The 19,606-nt window shown below is 46.3% G+C and overlaps 1 protein-coding gene across 3 annotated transcripts in view; it reads right to left on the bottom strand.

Moving 5' to 3' along the window:
* Positions 1-19,606, bottom strand: part of C10H1orf21 (chromosome 10 C1orf21 homolog) — a 248,229-nt gene that overhangs the window by 94,815 nt on the left and 133,808 nt on the right. For all 3 annotated transcript variants that reach the window (XM_029617990.1, XM_029617991.1, XM_029617989.1), the window contains one exon: positions 13,770-13,864. In XM_029617990.1, coding sequence (XP_029473850.1) covers positions 13,770-13,864 — 95 coding nt within the window. The remainder of the gene's footprint in view (positions 1-13,769; positions 13,865-19,606) is intronic.

Here is a 19,606-nt window from a genome sequence, read left to right as displayed (position 1 = left end):
AGTCTGCCAATGTTGAGGTGGCGTAGACTGCAAGGCTCTTCAGAATTCTTATGCTCATCTGGCGATGGTAGCGAGATGGTTTGGTTGAGATGGAAGTGAGACACCACTTTGGGGGGGAAGGACAGGACCGTGCGTACTGGATGGTTCTTGGAGTGAGTCTGAGGAACGGCTCCTGGCAGGACAGTGCTTGTAGCTCGGAGATACGACGGGCCGAACAGACTGCCACCAGGAAGGCGGTTTTCAATGTTAATAGTCGGAGAGACAGGCCATGAAGAGGTCTGAAGGAGGATCCTGGTAAGAAATCTAGGACCAGATTGAGGTTCCATAGAGGCACCAGCCACTTTAGGGGTGGTCAGATCTGCTTGACTCCTTTCAGAAAGTGGGAGACATCCGGGTGAGAGGCTAGGCTGCCGCCCTCACTCTTGGTTCCAAACCATGACATTGTGGCCACCTGTACCTTGATGGAGGTGAGAGACAATCCCTTCTGTAGGCCGTTCTGCAGGAATTCCAAAATCCCTGGGACTGAGGTTCCCGTCTGCGGCTGAAGAAGATGGGAACTTGGGCATTGGACCGGTTTGCCAGGACGTCCATAGTTGGTGTTCCCCAATGGTTTACTATCAATTGGAATACTGTGGTCGACAGTCTCCATTCTCCTGGGTCTAGACTTTCTCTGCTGAGGTAATCCGCAGCGACGTTGTCTTTCCCGGCGATGTGGACGGCAGAGATCTATTGAAGGTTCGCTTCCGCCCATGACATAAGGGGGTCTATTTCCAGAGACACCTGTTGGCTTCTGGTTCCTCCCTGATGGTTGATGTAGGCTACTGTTGTGGCGATGTCAGACATGACTCTGATTGATTTGCCCCACAGTCTGTGACCGAACCGTAGGCAGGCTAGAGTGACTGCCCATGCTTCTAGTCGGTTGATGTTCCATCCCGACTCTTTTTTGTTCCATTGCCCCTGAGCGGTCAGCTCTTGGCAGTGTGCTCCACATCCTTGTAGGCTGGTGTCCGTAGTGAGCAGGATCCAGGTCGGTGAGGATAGCCTCACTCCCTGGCTCAGATGGCCTTCTTGTAGCCACCATCATAGTTGGGTCCAAACTTTGTTTGGGAGCTGGAGGCAAACAGTGGATTCCATGAGACAGCGGGTTCCATCGTGACAGTACAGAGCGCTGTAGGGGTCTCATGTGAGCTTTTGCCCATGGCACTACTTCCAGTGTGGACGCCATGAGGCCGACGACTTGGAGGTGGTCCCATGCTGTGGGACGAAGCTCGCTCAACAGGGTTCGTAACTGGGTCATCAGTCTTGATCTCCTTGCCGGTGTCAGGATGACCTTGTCTAGTTTGGTGTCGAACCGGACTCCCAGGTATTCCAGAGATTGGGAGGGTTGCAGACAGCTCATGTTTGTGTTGACTACCCACCTGAGGCTCTCCAGTAGAGTTTTGAGTCTGTTGGTTGCCTGGTGACTTTCCTCTGGGGATTTTGCCCTGATCAGCCAATCATCCAGGTAAGGGTGTATGAGGATTCCTTCCTTCCTTGGTGTTGCTGCCACTACCACCATGATTTTGGTAAACGTCTGGGGTGCTGTGGCTAACCCGAATGGTAGTGCCTGGAACTGGTAGTGAGGGTCCAGGATTGTGAAGCATAGAAAACGCTGATGATCTTGATGGACTGGAATGTATAGGTAGGCTTCCGACAGATCCAGGGATGTAAGGAACTCTCCCGGTTGTATCGCCCTTATTACCGAGCGTAGGGTTTCCATGCAGAAGCAAGGAATCTTCAGATGGTGGTTGACCGACTTGAGGTCCAGTATGGGCCGGAACGTTCCTTCTTTCTTGGGAACGATAAAATAGATGGAATAATGTCCAGTATTTGTTTGATGTGTGAGTACCGGTGTTACAGCCTCTAAGGTCAGTAATCTGGTCAGTGTAGCCTCCACTGCCATCCTCTTGGAAGGATCGTGACAGGGGGAAACCATACACTTGTCCGGAGGAAGGTGGTGAAAATCCAGGTAATATCCCTCTCGGATGATGGCTAGGACCCACTTGTCCGAAGTTATCTCAACCCATCTTTGGTAGAATAGGGCAAGTCTGCCACCTATGGCTTCTTCCTTTGGACGGGTCGGCTGATTTTCATTGTGGGGTGCGGCTGGGACCTGGGCCTGAACTGGCTCCCCTTTTGTTGTGCTTGTTCCGAAAGGTCTGGTTCCTGCCTGCGGGGCGAGCCGCTTGATATGAGCTTCTGTATGGGTTGAAGCGCTGTGATCCTCTGCCCCTAGAAGTTCAGGGAAAAGGTTGTTGGTTTCTCTTATTCCTGTCCTCCGGTAGCTGCGGCAGTGGGGATTCGCCCCATTTGTTGGCTAGTTTCTCTAGTTCGCTTCCGAACAGAAGGATTCCCTTGAAGGGCATCCTTGTGAGTCTCGTTTTGGATGATGCGTCGGCCGACCAGCTTCGGAACCAGAGTTGTCTTCTGGCCGCCACTGCGGATGACACGCCTCTAGCTGCGGTGCGCACCAGATCCGAAGCCGCATCCGTGAGGAATGACACTGCTAGTTCCAGGGCTTCCCCGGGAGTGTTGTTCCTGGTCTGTGATAAGCAGGTGCGTGTCACCACAGCACAGCAGGCTGCGATCTGAAGAGACATAGCGGAGACGTCAAAGGACTGTTTGAGAATGGATTCCAGATGGCTGTATGAGCATCCTTGAGTGCTGCTCCTCCCTCAACTGGGACAGTAGTGCGATTCGAGACCGCGCAGACCATGGCATCCACTTTCGGACATGCCAGGAGATCTTTGGCCGCGAGATCCAGAGGGTACATGGCTGCCAGGGCACGCCCCCCTTTGAACGTGGTCTCCAGGGCTTCCCATTCCAGGTCAATTAACTGGACGGCTTGTAACAGTGGGAAATGACGGGAGGTCTGACGGAGTCCCTCCAGGAGGGGATTCGTCTTAGGTTTCCCAAGGAACTTGTGCCCGGGATAGCGAGCTCTTTCAAGCTGTGTATGACCAGGTCTGGAAGCTCGTCCTTGGTGAAGAAGCACCTCATGGTTCGGTGGGGTTTGATCCCTGGAGAGGAGTTCCCCTTCCTCCAAGGGTTCTGAATCCTCATCTGAGTTGTCTGAGTCCCCGAAGGTGGGGCTTCTGGGTGGTGGAAGTACTTCTCTGGGCATAGAGGGTCCTGGGATGTTGAGTTCCTCTGGTGGAGGCTGTGGTCATATTATCGGAGGCCCCGGCTGCATGTGGATGAAGGTATGCAGGCCTTTGAAGAATTCCACCTAGGAGATAGATGCTGGGTCTAAATTGAGAGGCGCAGTGTCCCTGGGGAGCCCCGTTTGGGGGAGGCTCCCGCTGGGGGACGCTAGGTCCGGCGTACTGTTTGAGAAGCTGGAACCCGGTACCGGCTGGGGAGGACCATGGGCTGTATCCCCCAGGGCCTCCTCGCACTGTATACACAGGGCCGTGGCCTCCTCATGTTGCTCAGCTCTGATGTGGCATGCTGGGCAAAGGCCTTGTGCCTTGAGCTTCTTCTCCGGTGGTGCTATGACTTGTGAGCGTAAAATACAGGGTCCGGATGGCTTAGTTATGCGCTCCGGCTGTCGAAGTTGTGCGCGTAGGCTTGATGTGCGCACAGAGAGATGTGTGCGCTGTTGTGCGCACAGCCCAGAGTTATGCGCTTGGCCCAGAAAGTGTGTAGCTATGCGTGTCTCTTGTGCACACTGTACTTGGGCGCGCGACATTGTGTGCACAAGGTATTTGTGTGCACGGCTCGCCTCTGAGCGCATGGGTCGGGGTGGCGGACAGGTCAAGATTGTGACGGCGACCACGCAGACAAAATGGCGACCACCTCGGAGGGTCTCCACGTGGGAGGACCCTCTGATCTGACCGGGGTCTGACCCTGCTAGGGCTGATCAACCCGGTGGCACTGGGACCGGCTGGCGACCAGTGCGACTCTTCGAGCTTCGGAGACCGGAGACTTTTAAATAGATTTCTACCTTACCTTGTCCCGACGCTTCCCGGTCTCGTTCCGGGTGGTCTCCGGTTGCGGGGGTAGAGGGAAAATACCTTCACCGCAGCGCTCGAATTTGCACCCGCTGCCTCTCAGCCTCACCCGTTGCTGGGGGCTAAGTCCACGCCAGACCAAGGCCAACCTCCGAGGGATCGCAGAAATCACCTCGGGAATTCTCAACTGGGGGAGGGACCCAATGGGTGTCACCGCAGGAGAACGGGGCTCGTCGGTAGAGGTAAGATTTCTTCTTGTTTTGGGTTTCTTTGGTAAAATTACTCTAATGCTGTGTTAGCGTGCATAGAGTCCCGAACTGCTATGGAGATGGAAAATACTGAAGAGCTGCACTTCCTGCAGGGGTATATGTACTAGGACTGACGTCAGATTGAAATCTGATCCGTCTCCATTTGCTATCAGGAGTACACTATACCCATTGGTCCAGAGTCCATCTGCTACACGCTAGGAAAATCTCAGTTAATACTTTCTCCAAGATGCATATTTCCCGTTCTGCCTCTCGTCGTCTCTTCCAAGCTTTGTGAGTCTCACCTCACTGTTTCGGATTCTCTCTCTACACCTTTTCTAGGTGTGCTATGCGCGTTATGATAAGGGACAAGCAGAATTACACAAAGAATTCAAGAAACGAGCGCAAAATGGATTCATATCATGGCACAATGACCTTTTCTATTTACTTTACCAGCACTAATGTGCTCTCTGCTTTTTTCCACCACTGCTGCCCACTGGGTTAAACTCCCTAATGACGTCATCTCTTTCCCGAGCAGCGGCGATCGCACTGTTACAGGATGACCTCCACGACGAAAACAAAGATGACACTCTGCCAGAAGAATCTGTTCTGCAACAAAGTGTCCAGAAATGAAGACGCTGCATTTTGTCTGCGTGAACGCAATCCTAATCTTTTGTTATGCACCACAATAGTTTATTTGCCATAGAGTGCAGACTTTTTTTTTTTTTTTTTTACTTTTTAACCAGATAATTAAAGAAAAGCCAGCATAAAGCAATACAAAAAGCTATGCCAGTCATCACAGCAGTAATAAATACAAAAAGCGAGAAACAAAGCGGAGATGATAGATCCCCTCATCTCAGGAGCAGGAAGCAGCGTTCCCTCTATTTCTTGTGAATCTGTGCACCTGCTTTTGGGCGAATATTTTTAGGTGTAAGCAGTGGGATGGGGGAATGCTCATCCCCACTACACTCCCTCCTCCAATGTCCTCTCTAATTTTTAATGGGGGTGCAGGATTTGGGGGGGGGGATTCCTATCTCCTCCTCTCTCATCTCCATTTTCATCTCTTCTCACATCTTTCATGTCCCTCACCCCCCCCTGCAGTTACCTCTCTCCTACACTTCCATCTCCACATTATACCTCATCCTTATAGCCCCTTCTTTCCATCCCTCCACCTTTCTAACCACCTTGCTGCCACCAGCCCTCCATTTTTCTCTCTCTATCCGCCCAGCCTCTTCCCCCTTTTCCCAGCAGCTGCCCCCCACACCTCTTCCTTTCTGCTTCCCTCCCCCCGTCCCTATATGCCCCCATCTCTTCCTTTTTCTTAATGTGGCCCCTGACTCTTCCCAGCATCGCTGTTCCTTCCTCTGTATCCATCCCCCCTCCTAAGCAACGGGCCACTGACTACAGCTCATCTACATCATTTATCTAGTACACGGCTTTCCAACTAAAAGCTTAAAGCAAATTACCGCCTAGACGGACATATTAAATGCCTTATTGTGCGGTGTATAAAAAACGTTTAAATTAATTAATTAATTAAATTACAAGTTAGAATCTACAGCAAAGTACATTAGATTTTACATTGGGGGTAACATCTGAAATAAGAAATAATAGGTAAGAACGTTGCAAAAAAAAACAAAGAAACAAAACCGCAGGGATACAGAAGGCCAGGAAGAGCACCCTGAGAAGTGGGTTATATTGCAGTTCCTGGACCAAAGGCCATTGCAAAGAGTCAAATTTGTAGTAGTTTTCCTAATTCTAGCACAGAGGGGAGATGCACAGAGATCACATTACGGCAACAAGCTCCCCCCCTGCCCCCAAGGAGGTTGGAGGACTGGCTCAGGCTCAGCTGATTGCCCACAGGAAGTGGCACTGGAAGGCAGCCAACTGGATATGCTGAGATCAGAGGGGCAGGACGGGGGACACTGGCTGAGAGAGAGAGCATGAGCAGCAGAGAGTGTGTGTCAGAGTCTGAGACACAGCGTGAGACACACACCCACTCCCTCTCCCTCCCAATTTTGGGGCGACCGGAACTCTAAAAGCTTCCAATTCTGCTGGCGCCACCATACAATGACGTGCTTCTAGCTATCTTTTATCCAATCTGAAAGCTTTTCACAATGGATCTAGTGACTTTCTTCAAGGAGGAGTGGGGCAGCACTGCAGCCTGCGCAGAGATACAGAATTAAAGTTGTGCACAGCCGCACAGCTTAAGAGGGAACGTTGCTAGTAGGGGCTCCAAGTGACAAGAAACAATCCCACTTGCCTTTAAACACAAAACAAATTATCTCTACAGTCACTACCTGTCATTTCTGTCCTTCAAACTCAACATGAATAGCCTGTGCAATCAACCTTTTCATATTATTGAGTATCACATATTCCCCTTATTGACTGGAGAGACACAATGAAAGGGATAAAGCTGTTTGAATAATCGTGACTAAAGTTATTTTGGATTTTAACATTTTCCACGCACATTCTACAAAGCAACAAGAGTACCTCATGCATAATTGTGTCCTCGGTCCTCAGAAGTTCTCCATTACAAAGGATTAGAAGACGAACAAAATGCAGCAATGTGTGTAGTAGGGTGGCCCATCCCCCAAAATTGTTCCACTCTATGTAAAAGTACTCTCTGTAAAATCTCAGCTCAATCAGATAATATTAAAATGGCCCCCAAAGGCCCTGAAGTTTCAGACTTTAACAAAATCGATATTTTTCATATTAAAACTGGTTTTTTTGCCTGTACAAATCTTGAGAAAATTGTTTGATCATGATTTATTCTACCTTCTGTATCAACATCACATCTTCAAATTAGTCTTGATAGGCAGTTTTGATGCAGTAATGGGTGCAACGTCCGGACCAAATGTGAATTTGAGGGAAACCTGGTCGGCCATAGACAACAAAAAGTACCGTAGTGGGATAGAAGATGTCACCGAAGATGTTCGTGTCAGTATGCTGGAATTTCTACGAGAACAGTTACGTCATAAACAGCAGAGATGATTACTGTGAATTATTAGAATTGGCCATGACCTTCCTCGGTGGAGCTCCCCCAAAATGAGTCTCATTTCACATTCCTGGAGCTGTGAGCCCCGCTCGGTGGATGGCAAAGGCTATTTCTGCCTTTAAAATATATTTATTCCAAGATCAATTTAAACTGACCAAAAGAGAGAACGATTCAATCAGAGGAACATGCGTTTTTCTTATCAGACTCTATTTACGAGCCTGGTTCCTAGCACCACTGGCTCTGAAAGCTCGGTATCTAGATTACAATTTTTTACTGAAATTGAGTAAAAGGATGTCGATCCAGAAATTAGTAGTGCTGCGGTGAAAAAAATTCTCAAACCATTTATGGTATCTATCACCAGAAACTGCGGCAGTCGCATTCTTTGATGATGAAGTTCCACTAGACATTAGGCAAAAAATGGCTACTACAATGATGACAACAGAAGACAGCAATGCAGAAAATCAAATAAAATGATACACTGTTAGTACTGAAGTCCTCGAAGGTTTAAAAGAAACGATTTTATTTTGCCAGAATCGAAGATGTGCTTCTCAAGATTTTCAATAAACACACATTTTCTAAAAAAAAAACTGTCCATCTACTTGGAAAGATAATGTCAACTTCCAACGTGGGTTGGAATCATTGAAAAGCATTGTAGTAGTTAACGACGTAGCTGAGAGCGGAGTGAAGCTAATCCAAGAATATCAGAACATTCTGACCAAGAACGAAAAAGAAAAGCAATACATTGTGCAGATTGTTAGTAGACACAGAAAAAAGTACCCAGATGCTACCAAACCTGGCCTAATGAAGCAGTCAAATCTGGAATCTTATTACATTTTTATTGTTATTTTGCAAAGTATGTATTTTTTATTTGGTTTCCATTTTTGCTCAATATCTTGGCTAATTTGTATTTCATGAAAATAACTGTATGAAGAAAATAGTTATAAATAAAATTGTCTTTCCATTATGCTTGACTCTTATTTTCCCAAACAACGTTTGAAAATGAAATACAAAAGTTTTAAATAAGAAATACTAATTTTCGGTGAAATTTGAAACTTTAAGGTCTTTGGGGGGGTCACCTTCAAATTGTTCAATTGAACTGAAATATAGCGAGGAGCACTTTTTCATATATTGGAGCAAGATTAGGGGCTGGGAGCAAAGAACGTCAAAAGTTGAAAAATAAGGGCCACCCTAGAGCATAGACTTCCTGTACGTTATCAGTAACAAACTAAGAAATTATTCTCTTCCAACCAGTTCTGTGAATCCAGACATTTAATTCCTTATTCCTCATGCAAATAAAGGGATTACAGGGAGAAGAATATGAATATTAGTCTGTTGGAACAGAGGGCTTTTCCCACTGTGTTTGGCTGGCTGGGTGGCCATCCATGGTCAATAAGATGGGGCTTGTATAAGCCACAGGTATAAAACGACGAGTACCCATCAGGATTTGAAAATCAGCTATTACCTCATTAAAAGGCCCGATACTGTACCTCTTTTTACTCTATAACTGCCAGATGCATCTGAACCCAGCCCTGTGCCACTCCATCTATGCCAGGGTCAGAGGCGCACATAGAAACAGCTGTGTTATTCCTCAGTGGGGAATGTAGGGATTTACGGGTGACTCTGTATCTAGTGTGCGCTAAGATGGGGCTCTTTCTCCCTGCTAGCCGGACTCTGACAGCTGAAGGGTCATGACGAAAGGCAAGCTGCTCCAAATCTATTGACTGATGTGTCCAAGCACGGAGCAAGGAAGCATGCGCTTAGCTGTTCTCTCCAGTAGGCTGAGCCTGGCAGCCCAGTCATGGAGCTTGAAGTATGGTAGGCCCGAACCGCCACAATGTTTAAGCAAACCAGAGCACACCAAAAACTTAATCCTAGGCAATTTCTGTTCCAGATCAATCTGCACATAGAGCTACAAAGGTCAGAAAGTATTTGGGTTGCAATAAGACATGCCATATGCTGGAAAAAGTAAAAGGAACAGAATATTCATCCAAAGTAAGCCGATTCTCCCTGCCTACGATATACATAAAGACTCACCCGCACAATCAAATCTGATTTAATTCTTTGTATGACTAAGACTATACTTACATGCAAATATTCCTAAATGGTACGAAGCAGCAAGACCACAGGATAGCAGAACATTCAGGGAGAGGGTTTCTGGATGAACCTCGGACTTAGGGACAGATATACTAAAGGTGTTTCCCCATCTTGTGTCTATGGAAAACAATGTTTTGTACAGACAGCTCCTAGAGAAAGTGTAGACAGGCAGCATGCTTTAACTCAGGACAAAGCCATCATAAGGGCAGGAAGAAATAGTTTAAAGCTGATTAAGAGCAATTTCAGAGGGGTGAAATTTATTAACCAAGTGCCACAAACACTCCAGAAATATGCAAACTCCAAGAGCTCCATTATTCTTATTCTAAATATTAACGAGCTGGTTATGATAGCTCCTTTCTACTCCTAATGTCTTCCTGTCACATTGAACAATGAGCTCTCCCTAAAGTGCAGACTAACAGGCCGTGCGGAGCTGGCAGACTCAACATGTTTAATAAAACACTTTGTGCAGACACTTCCAGGGGGCAGCTGGCCTTGCTTCTGGTTCTCCCAGCCCGATGCCTTGCCTCTGTGGTAAACCCGCCATTTCTGGGCATGTACAGACGGGAACTGGCATCCCTCAGAGTCATGAGTACAAGAGTAGCAGTAAACAGCAAATTCCAATAAAGATGCTGATACTACTGGTATTACTCTATTATTTATTACTCTAATAATAATAATTATATCAGAGAGAGAAAGAGAGAGAAACGTGCCGAGAATGGCATCAATACAGGACACCACAGCTCAGACCTGGTGCACAAATCAACTCTATAATTTCCCCTAGCACAGAGCACAGCATTTATCAGCAATTCCAAGTACCCGAGTGTAAGAATTTCTTGCATCTGTGTCACGCCTGTAAGCAGGGTAGGTCTGTAGTCCTAGGATTGAGCGTAGAGACTTAGCGATTTGCTCAGGTTCATTCAAAGGGCTAGTTTGCCTGCCTAGGTAGAAAGTAACGTGCGTAGGGAAAGTGTGCGCAGACTTTCTCCTTTACAAACCCACACACGTACAAAGCACCTGCGGACTTCCGTGCCTGCCTTCTTCTGCAGGTAAAATTTCTATGGAACATCCAATCTATGCCTAATTTCTGACCTCGCCCACAACACTCCCCAGGGAATGCCTTCCCTCAATCCGTCTTAAGGTACCAAAAGCTTTGGAAACCACCCCAACTCCCCCAAATTGTTAGCTCATGGTGCCAGGATCTAAGACCTTGTTCTGATTGAGCTGGAAGTGGAAAGCAGCAGGAGGAAACTATTGGTTGAAAAAAAAGGAAACATTATACAATGCCGCGCCAAACCAACCAGCAAAGCTCAGGATGTGTTCGGCAATATGAACAGACAAATCTTAAATACTGGAGCTCAAATACTATGTTAAAAGAGCCACCCACAAACACAACTTTGAATTGCGCAACTTCAATGTCTGCCTCAAACAATGATGTAAAGAAAGTGGTTTTGAATACATTGGAGGCTGGGGGTGTGTATGGAGTAAGAGACGATTGTATGGTAAGGATGGTCTACATTTGTCTTAGCAGGAAAAAGGATGCTAAGCAAGAAAGTCAGATCATACATCATCAGGCATTTAAACTAGAGAGAAGGGGTGGCAGGAGGTGGTCAATGAAATTGGCATGTTACTCCCAAGTAATGCAAGAAGTGGGAGGAGAAAATAAAAACCATCAGCTCAACACAGCAGAAAAGGAGACTAGGAAGAGCAGCAAACCAAAGAGGAAAAGTTGGAAAGCTATGACCACAAATGCTCATAGTCTGGGCAATAAAATCGCAGACCTGCAGGCCCTAACGGTGGAGGGAGACTTGGACATTGTTGCTGTTATAGAGACGTGGTTCACAGTCTCATGATTGGGATATGGCCACCCCCGGCTATAACTTCTTAAAGGTCAGAGAGGACAGGAAAGGAGGAGGAGTAGCGCTTTGTGTCAAAAATATTATCCAAGCAACTAAAATGCAAGGGAAGTGAGATAGGGAAGAACATTATGGCCTGTCGTTCCCCCCCCCCCCCGATGTCATGACTAAACCCCAGACACAGGACACATCTATCATGGAGAGTTTAAAGATGTTTAAAAAGGAAGTTAAGACCTGGCTATTTATGAAGGCATACCAAGTCCTCAAATAATCTACCTATCCTTTCTCTTTTACTTCACCCTATTTATCTTTTTATGAAATGTCGCTAATAATCATTATCCTTTTATTATGTTTTATCATTTATAATTTTTATTGACTTGTATTAATAATCATTTTTCTATTTTTATTATTGTTTTATTTATTAAGCATTGTATTTATGTTCTTATATTTTGTATATCCCTTTTATTAAGCTGTAAACTGTAATGGTTCCACTGAACAATGGTATACAAAAATCAATCAATCAATAAATAAATCAGTGATAGATATGACACTGTCGCAAGGGAGTATTGTTTAAAGCCACTGGTCAATTTATGTACAAGGGGAACCAGAGAAAATCTAATGTTGCAAAATCAAAGGACCCGATGACTGCTCAATGACCGATGAGCAAGTCCCACATAAAGAAAAGAAACTTAAAGAACCTACTTGAGGATATCTAAAAAGGGAGAAACAGATCACGAAACTCAGAGATGATGTGTTTCCTGTCGGATTTAGAAGAGAAAACTCCCAGGGAAGCAGAACAGCAAAGATCCGCAATCGGTTGGCTCCGCAGAAAAGATGAGACTGGCACTATAGCACGCTACATGCACCCAGTGGGGGATACTCCAAGTTCTAGAAACTTTGAGATAAAAACTTCTATGCCCAGCTCCATCTGATGATGTCACCTACTTGTGAGGACTAATATCCTGCTTGTTCTCAGACAGATCCACTACCCCTCCACTGTACATATTCCCCCTTCTGTGTTAATTCTATGTTTTATTAAACCAGTCACCTGTTCCTCTAACATCTCCCCCTTTACCTATCCGCTCTTCTCTATCCTCTTCTCTTAGCCTCTTTTATTTAACCAGTTATTTGTTATAATGCAACTTTTTTCTTCCGATTTCTCTTCCTCTTCTTCCCTTTCGTTTTATGTAAACCGATGTGATGTCCATACGAACTTTGGTATATAAAAGTGTTTAAATAAATAATAAATAAATAAATAGATTTTGTATTCCTGGTGTTAGTTGACATTGGAGATTATAAAGAGAGTGGCAGAGGAATAATAAACTGTGAAAAGGAAAATAACGCAATGAATCAGAAAACGTGGTTATAAGAGAACTTAGTATCAACTGAGAAATCCTCAGCGTGGTGAGCATAGGGAGGGGTAACGAAAAAAAAACCCAAAAAACTAAACTTGGGCCTTGGTTGGGTTCCAAAGATCAAGCGGGAGCCAACTCCGAGCACATGGGGTTTCTGGACATTGCAGACAGCTGTCGGTGTGATATCCATAGATGCAGACACATGGCGCACAGCGCTCTCTAGCTTTTAAAACATTCAAGTAAATGATGAAATATTTTTGCAGTTGCCTAATCACCTATCTCCAGGGCGGGAGGACAACGACAATTGCAATACGATCTTGGTGACCAAGAGATATATGTTTTAAGGCTCCTATTGCAGAGCAGTGTGAGCCACTCCCCCTTTTACTCTGAACTTAAATAGGTTAAAACCCTTAGCCATACACCTGCAGTACGTGGCATTAAGTTCAAGCTAAAAGCGGGAATAGCTCAAACTGCTACATAAGTAGAGCCTTAAAGGAGGCAATGTGCAAGCAGCCTGCACAGCGAAGTCAACACCAGGACTTTTACTATGTGCACTTTATGCAACATTCAAAGATGGTTTCCAATTGAAAATGAGCAAGTGTAAAGTCCGCGTGCAGAGAGGGGGAGGAACTGCACACGCATGTTTGAAAAGTGAATGCACGCATGCCCTGAACACACCCACGGGAAGGCCTCCTTTCAACGCAGCTAGAAGCATGCACACTTTGGAAGCCATTTTGTGGGAACTTTTGAGTCAAGTCATTATGCCCAGGCAGATGTCTATTTACCTGGGAAACGCCTCAGAAAATCACCCTCAGAATACTCTAATAGGGACACAGAACAGGGGACTGGCTTGCGATGCTGCCCTGTCCTAAGCTGCTGAGCTTCCAAGTTTTAACCAAAGAATATGGAAGCACAAGTCAAAGAAAGGTGGCACACATTTACCTCAAACTACTTTCATTTTAAGAAAGGCAAAAAGAAAAGAAAATATCTCCTGAGTTCCAGCATGTTAGGGATTTGTGAGCTTCTCTGGCTGCAATGTGGTCTTTGTAATTCCTCACGGACTTCAAAGTAACGCTCTTTAATGACATGCAGGTTGCAATCCATGAGGTTAGATCTTATTTTGAACAAAGCAGCTCTTCCCCCTGATAACTCATCTTGCAATAGGACAGAAAGTTTGTAAATGTGGGGAAAATCGACCTTGTGCGCTTAAAAAGAAGAAAAGGCAGCATCCTTACCAGGTTTTCTTGGTTCCTGGCTGCTACCTTCTGCTCCTCTTCTTCTCCATTTTTCATGTATTTGACCTCTTCCACAGGTTTGATTCTGTACTCATCTAGCCACCAGAGAAGAAAGAAAGATTTACCACAATGGTTGACAGCAGTGCAGAAGATGTCAGCTTTATACAACTACCCTGGAGATGCATTGGTCTTCCATAAATAGAACAATACAAAATTCATGACAGAGAGGCCATTTTAAATTTCACCTAAGACGTGGATAGATCACAACATGGCCGACCATCCACACAGCACAAGAGATGGGGAGGAAGGTGAGATAGGAGTGAGGGAAAGTGGAGCTGCATGTAGGCAGGATCAGAAAGATCAGGGACTCAGGTGGGGAGCTTACATACCTAAAATAAGACAGAATACAGACTTTCTATTTTATTCTTAGATTTCTACCTGCCTTTTCAATCCTGACCTGACTGGCTAGACTGCAGTTCTCATTTTGATCAGTACCAGTAAACATTAGATGGGACAGGGAGTTAAGTGTTATTTTAACAATCCCAGACAGCCATGGCGATTATAGGGAAAACAAAGATTTTTCCTTCCTGTCTATTCCAGAGAAGCACAGGCTACTGATGCAGGGGGGAGAGTCCTGGTTTTAATAGGGAATGCATCTTGGTGTTAATTACATTCACTACAGGATTGGATGCTACCTCAAGACTAGAAGCCGAGCTGGGTCAACTCCTTTAGCAAGTTTTCAGTTAAATAAGGACTTGGAGCAAGGTGGGGCCATATGGACTTTATAGCAGGAGTGTTTCAGGCTCAAGGTCGGCAGAGCCAGGCTTGGCAGGGCCTATGGCCAGCCAGGACCAGAGGATGACAGGTTGGGTTTTATGGCCTTCCTTTGCATGCATACACCCCTCTCCCTTCCTTCATAGTGACAATTTTTGGTTAAGCCAGTTTAACTGAATACCACAGCTCCTCCTATAAAAGCTGTAATTAATATATGTTTGAGTATTCAAATAGAGCAATTGTGAATTTCATGTTATCTCAAGAGCATGATAAATAAAGCTGCAAAAAATATATACAGCAAGGCAAGAATTAATCAAAAGCTTGAACTCAAAATCTAATCAAATAAACTGAACGAGTCCTAAAAGCCACTTCTTATTCCAGACACCAATAACCAAAATGTATCAAAGTCACAAAAAATGTACATCCCACAGAGCATTCACAACACTGTGTGAGAAAAGATGAGGAATTATTAAATAAAGCTGCAGTCGCTGTTATCTCCACACTTAGCCCGGTGTCAGGTACTACTGAACAGGGCCTGGAGGACTCAGGTTGTGATGCACTAAGATACAACAGCTGCCTTTTAGTTTACAGGAGACCAGACTCAGTAGCACACTACAGTATCAGAGCAGGCCGCTTGCAAAAGCAGGTAGATTTACTTGAGATCCGAGTACTTCAGAAATCACTGCTTTTCAACCCTTGCTGTGTGTCACCTAGAGAAAGCATTTTGTGAACCCAATGATATTTCGGGATAGCCTTCTAGTGTCCAGGTTTCATTGCTAGGAGGCAATAAGACACTCTGTCAGGTACTGCTGAGCTGACTAAGAACGTACCAGACATTTTAATGACCTGGATTCCCTTTGTCAGACACTTAGAAAAAAAAAATAACCAAGACCTATTTTTTCTCCAGTTTGGATTTCATGTATAGAACAGATGGTTACAAGCATCACAAGCCTAAAGAAATCCTGCTTACATCTATACATCTGTTTATATACACACTCCTGCGTGCACAGAATATCCACAGTTCATCTGAGCACCCAACAAACCAGAAGCATGAAAAATGGTCTCTAGATTCCAAAGATTCGCCTCACAAACATTCAACCACAGATCCTGATTGTAAACCCCACAAGACACCCCAGCTCTGTCTTATGAAACAGTCATCGCCCTACCTGACACCCCAACTCTATAACATTCAACGCCCTGACGCCCCAGCTCCATAACATGATGCATTCAACGCCCTGTGTGACATCCCAGCTCCATAACATGATGCATTCAACGCCCTGTGTGACACCCCAGCTCCATAACATGATGCATTCAACGCTCTGCCTGATGCCCCAGCTCCATAACATGATGCATTCAACACCCTGTGTGACACCCCAGCTCCATAACATGATGCATTCAATGCCCTGCCTGATGCCCCAGCTCCATAACAAGATGCATTCAACGCCCTGCCTGTCGCCCCAGCTCCATAACATGATGCATTCAATGTCCTGACACCCCAGCTCCATAACATGATGCATTCAACGCCCTGTGTGACACCCCAGCTCCATAACATGATGCATTCAACACCCTGTGACACACCCCAGCTCCATAACATGATGCATTCAACGCCCTGTGTGACACCCCAGCTCCATAACATGATGCATTCAACACCCTGTGTGACACTCCAGCTCCATAACATGATGCATTCAACACTCTGCCTGATGCCCCAGCTCCATAACATGATGCATTCAACGCCCTGCCTGTCGCCCCAGCTCCATAACATGATGCATTCAATGTCCTGACACCCAAGCTCCATAACATGATGCATTCAACGCCCTGTGTGACACCCCAGCTCCATAACATGATGCATTCAACGCCCTGTGTGACACCCCAGCTCCATAACATGACGCATTCAACGCTCTGCCTGATGCCCCAGCTCCATAACATGATGCATTCAATGTCCTGACACCCAAGCTCCATAACATGATGCATTCAACGCCCTGTGTGACACCCCAGCTCCATAACATGATGCATTCAACGCCCTGTGTGACACCCCAGCTCCATAACATGACGCATTCAACGCTCTGCCTGATGCCCCAGCTCCATAACATGATGCATTCAACACCCTGTGTGACACCCCAGCTCCATAACATGATGCATTCAACGCTCTGCCTGATGCCCCAGCTCCATAACATGATGCATTCAACGCCCTGTGTGACACCCCAGCTCCATAACATGATGCATTCAACGCTCTGCCTGATGCCCCAGCTCCATAACATGATGCATTCAACACCCTGTGTGACACCCCAGCTCCATTACATGATGCATTCAACACCCTGTCTGACGTCCCAGCTCTATAACACGATGTAGTCATCGCCCTGCCTGACGCCCCAGTTTCATATCATGATGTGCATTCACTGCATTGAAAAACACCCCAGCTCTGTAATATGATGCGAAGTCACCACACTGCACATGCTGCATGTGTCTAAGGAACATTAGGAATTTCAGTCTCGATGTATAACTAGAACCAATGTTCAATACATAATATCCTCTCACCCCAAACGCTGCTTTCTTTAGCATGTAGAATACAAGGACATCTCCAGAAGCTTTTTCCAGCCAAAAACATCTGCAGAAAAGTACTGAGTGACTGTCTCCTGTAACTCATCTTTTTATGAAGCATGGAAATTCAAGTTAATTATCAAAGCAATTAGCAAGACAGAATACACAGGGAATATTGTCACTCACAGTCCAGAATCACTTCAGACATTTATCTGTGAATTTAATACCAGTATCTGAGCAATCACCACCAATCTATGCAATGATTCATTAGTTCGCGGAAGAATTTACAGTAGATTAGAGCAACGCAGAATTACAGGAAAATGCAGAGCCAGATGCAGGCTCAACCAACGCACCACTAATCAGCTCCTCGCAGCAAAGGATTTCTAATTGTCAGGTTTCTGAATCAATAACAGTATCTTTCATCATGAGTATGTGATGCCTTAGATCGGGAACCTCTCATAGTGTAAGCAAATGTAGGGGGTGAGAAATAAAACCACCTAAGAAGCACAATGGGCTGGCCTGGTGCTGCGTGCAGTACCTGTGCAAGATGCCGGTTTGATTCCCAGACCTCTCCGGCAGGGGCTGGAGGTGCTGTGGAGGCCCTGGAGGGGTTCATGTTTCATCCGTTGCTCAACGGAGACACCTAGGGTGCGCCTCCACCTGCCTGTGAACGGAGCCGCAGACTGTCAGTGCAGTGGCTGGGCTAGGTGGGGAAAGTGATAAAGCAGAGGAATGCTCTCAAGCAGGTGCTGACAGAAGGCTCATGGCACAGTAGCCCAAAAGAGATTGGATCCGACTGAGCTGGAAGTCCAAAGGAGTAAGAACAGAAAAATGCCAAGCTAAAAAAAAAAAAAAAACGTCTACACTATCGGGGTATACTTGTTAGGGAGGGACCCACTTACAGAAAAGTTACCGTCGTCGGGACCTGCCTTAATTTAGCAGCATCCTCACTAGAGAGGGTCAACCACCGTGCAAGGCCTTCCTCTCCAGTGCCAGTGCTTGCATGTAAGGTCTTGGCTTTCTAACGCGCATTCCTGATTGCACTGTGGGCAGGCCCCGGGACATGCTTTGGGAAATGGTCTTCCTCACCCTGTTCTTCGCTCACCATTCTGGGAGGGGCTTTCTTTTTGCGGGACCCGGAAGCAACCTGCCTGTTTCGCCGGCGAGCAGAAATCTCAACTATCCCACGCTTGATGGAAATGGCTTATGAAGATTTGTGAAGCTCAGCTTTCTTCCCCCCTTTCCCAGCCCTTTAAGCCGCTGCACGTCCGTGGCTTGCTTGTAAGCTAGTGAGATGACAACACTTTCACCGGCCCACCGGCGGCGGGACGGGTGGACTTTTCGATCTCCCTGGATCTGCAGAAGCTATTTCATCCTCGGAAAACCAGGGCTAATTTTAAAAATAAAGAAAATGCTAAAGAAAACACAAGAAGAGCTGCAGCTACCTTATCCTCCCCCCCCCCCTCCCCCAATAGCTCCATCTGTGAGAGCTGAGCTGGAGAGAGAAGGGCTCGGTAAGGTGAACTGGCACAGAAAGACGTAAAAGAAGCAACAACAGTAAGGTGAGACCAATCGTGTGTAGATAATTTCAAACTTAAATACCCTTGCCCGACGCAGGCCGAGTTTCTCCCTAACGATGGGCTGCGTCAGGGGCTTCATAGGGTAGGGTATGAACAGGAATCTTACACTGATGTTGCTCGTGCTACAGACAGACAGAGGACTTCTGTTTCCTGTGCTGCCAACCCAGCGGCTTTTATAAGCATTAGAGTAAAAATGATTTCCTAAAACCTCTGTGCTGGCGCTCACGTTCCTTTCCCAGCTGGGCAGATGCACGCTCCAATCTTTGCCAGTGCAGCATGCACACTGCATCAATCCAGGTCATCACAATGCCTCCTGCAGCTCAGCGCAGCACTGACAGCAGCTCTACGCTCCGGGCACAGAGGCCAAAACCTGTCCGTGCAGGGACGACACTCCTGCACTCGACCGTGCAGCACTGCCGGGTGAAGCAGAGGACAGGGAAATGAAGCCCAGGAGATGCACAAAGGCCGCTGATGCCTCCCTGTCCCCCACTGGCCCAGCCTCCCCCTCCCCTCTGAGCTGAATGGCGGTGAGCAAGGATGGAGAAAATCCCAGCGTAAATACAGAAACATGTCCAAAACATGTATGAGCAATGTTTGATTACTGCAGGGGATAATGAGAGTGAAAAGCTTTCAAATGGCCTGCTTAGGAATCAACTTGCTTTGAAATAATAGATATATAAATCCCCAGCACGCTGTGTAAATTTGGATTCCCTCCCTAGGGCACACGCTTGATTCAGTGCGCTGGCCGCAAGGTCCCTCTTCTGGTTTATTAGAAAAGCCAAGGGGGCTCTCAGCCAATCACACCTCTGGATATAGCCACCATGTTTTCCTCGGACCTGGTTTTCTGCTAGCATCTCACTGTCTGCGGTGGAAAAGCAAGTGGATTGTTCCACTGCCTGCAGCAAGGGTCCTTTTGTTCCCAGGGAAAGTTCACCTTTAAAATGA

Source organism: Rhinatrema bivittatum, chromosome 10, assembly GCF_901001135.1.
Source record: "Rhinatrema bivittatum chromosome 10, aRhiBiv1.1, whole genome shotgun sequence".
NCBI classification, from domain to species: domain Eukaryota; kingdom Metazoa; phylum Chordata; class Amphibia; order Gymnophiona; family Rhinatrematidae; genus Rhinatrema; species Rhinatrema bivittatum.
This window is presented reverse-complemented; position numbering and strand designations above follow the sequence as displayed.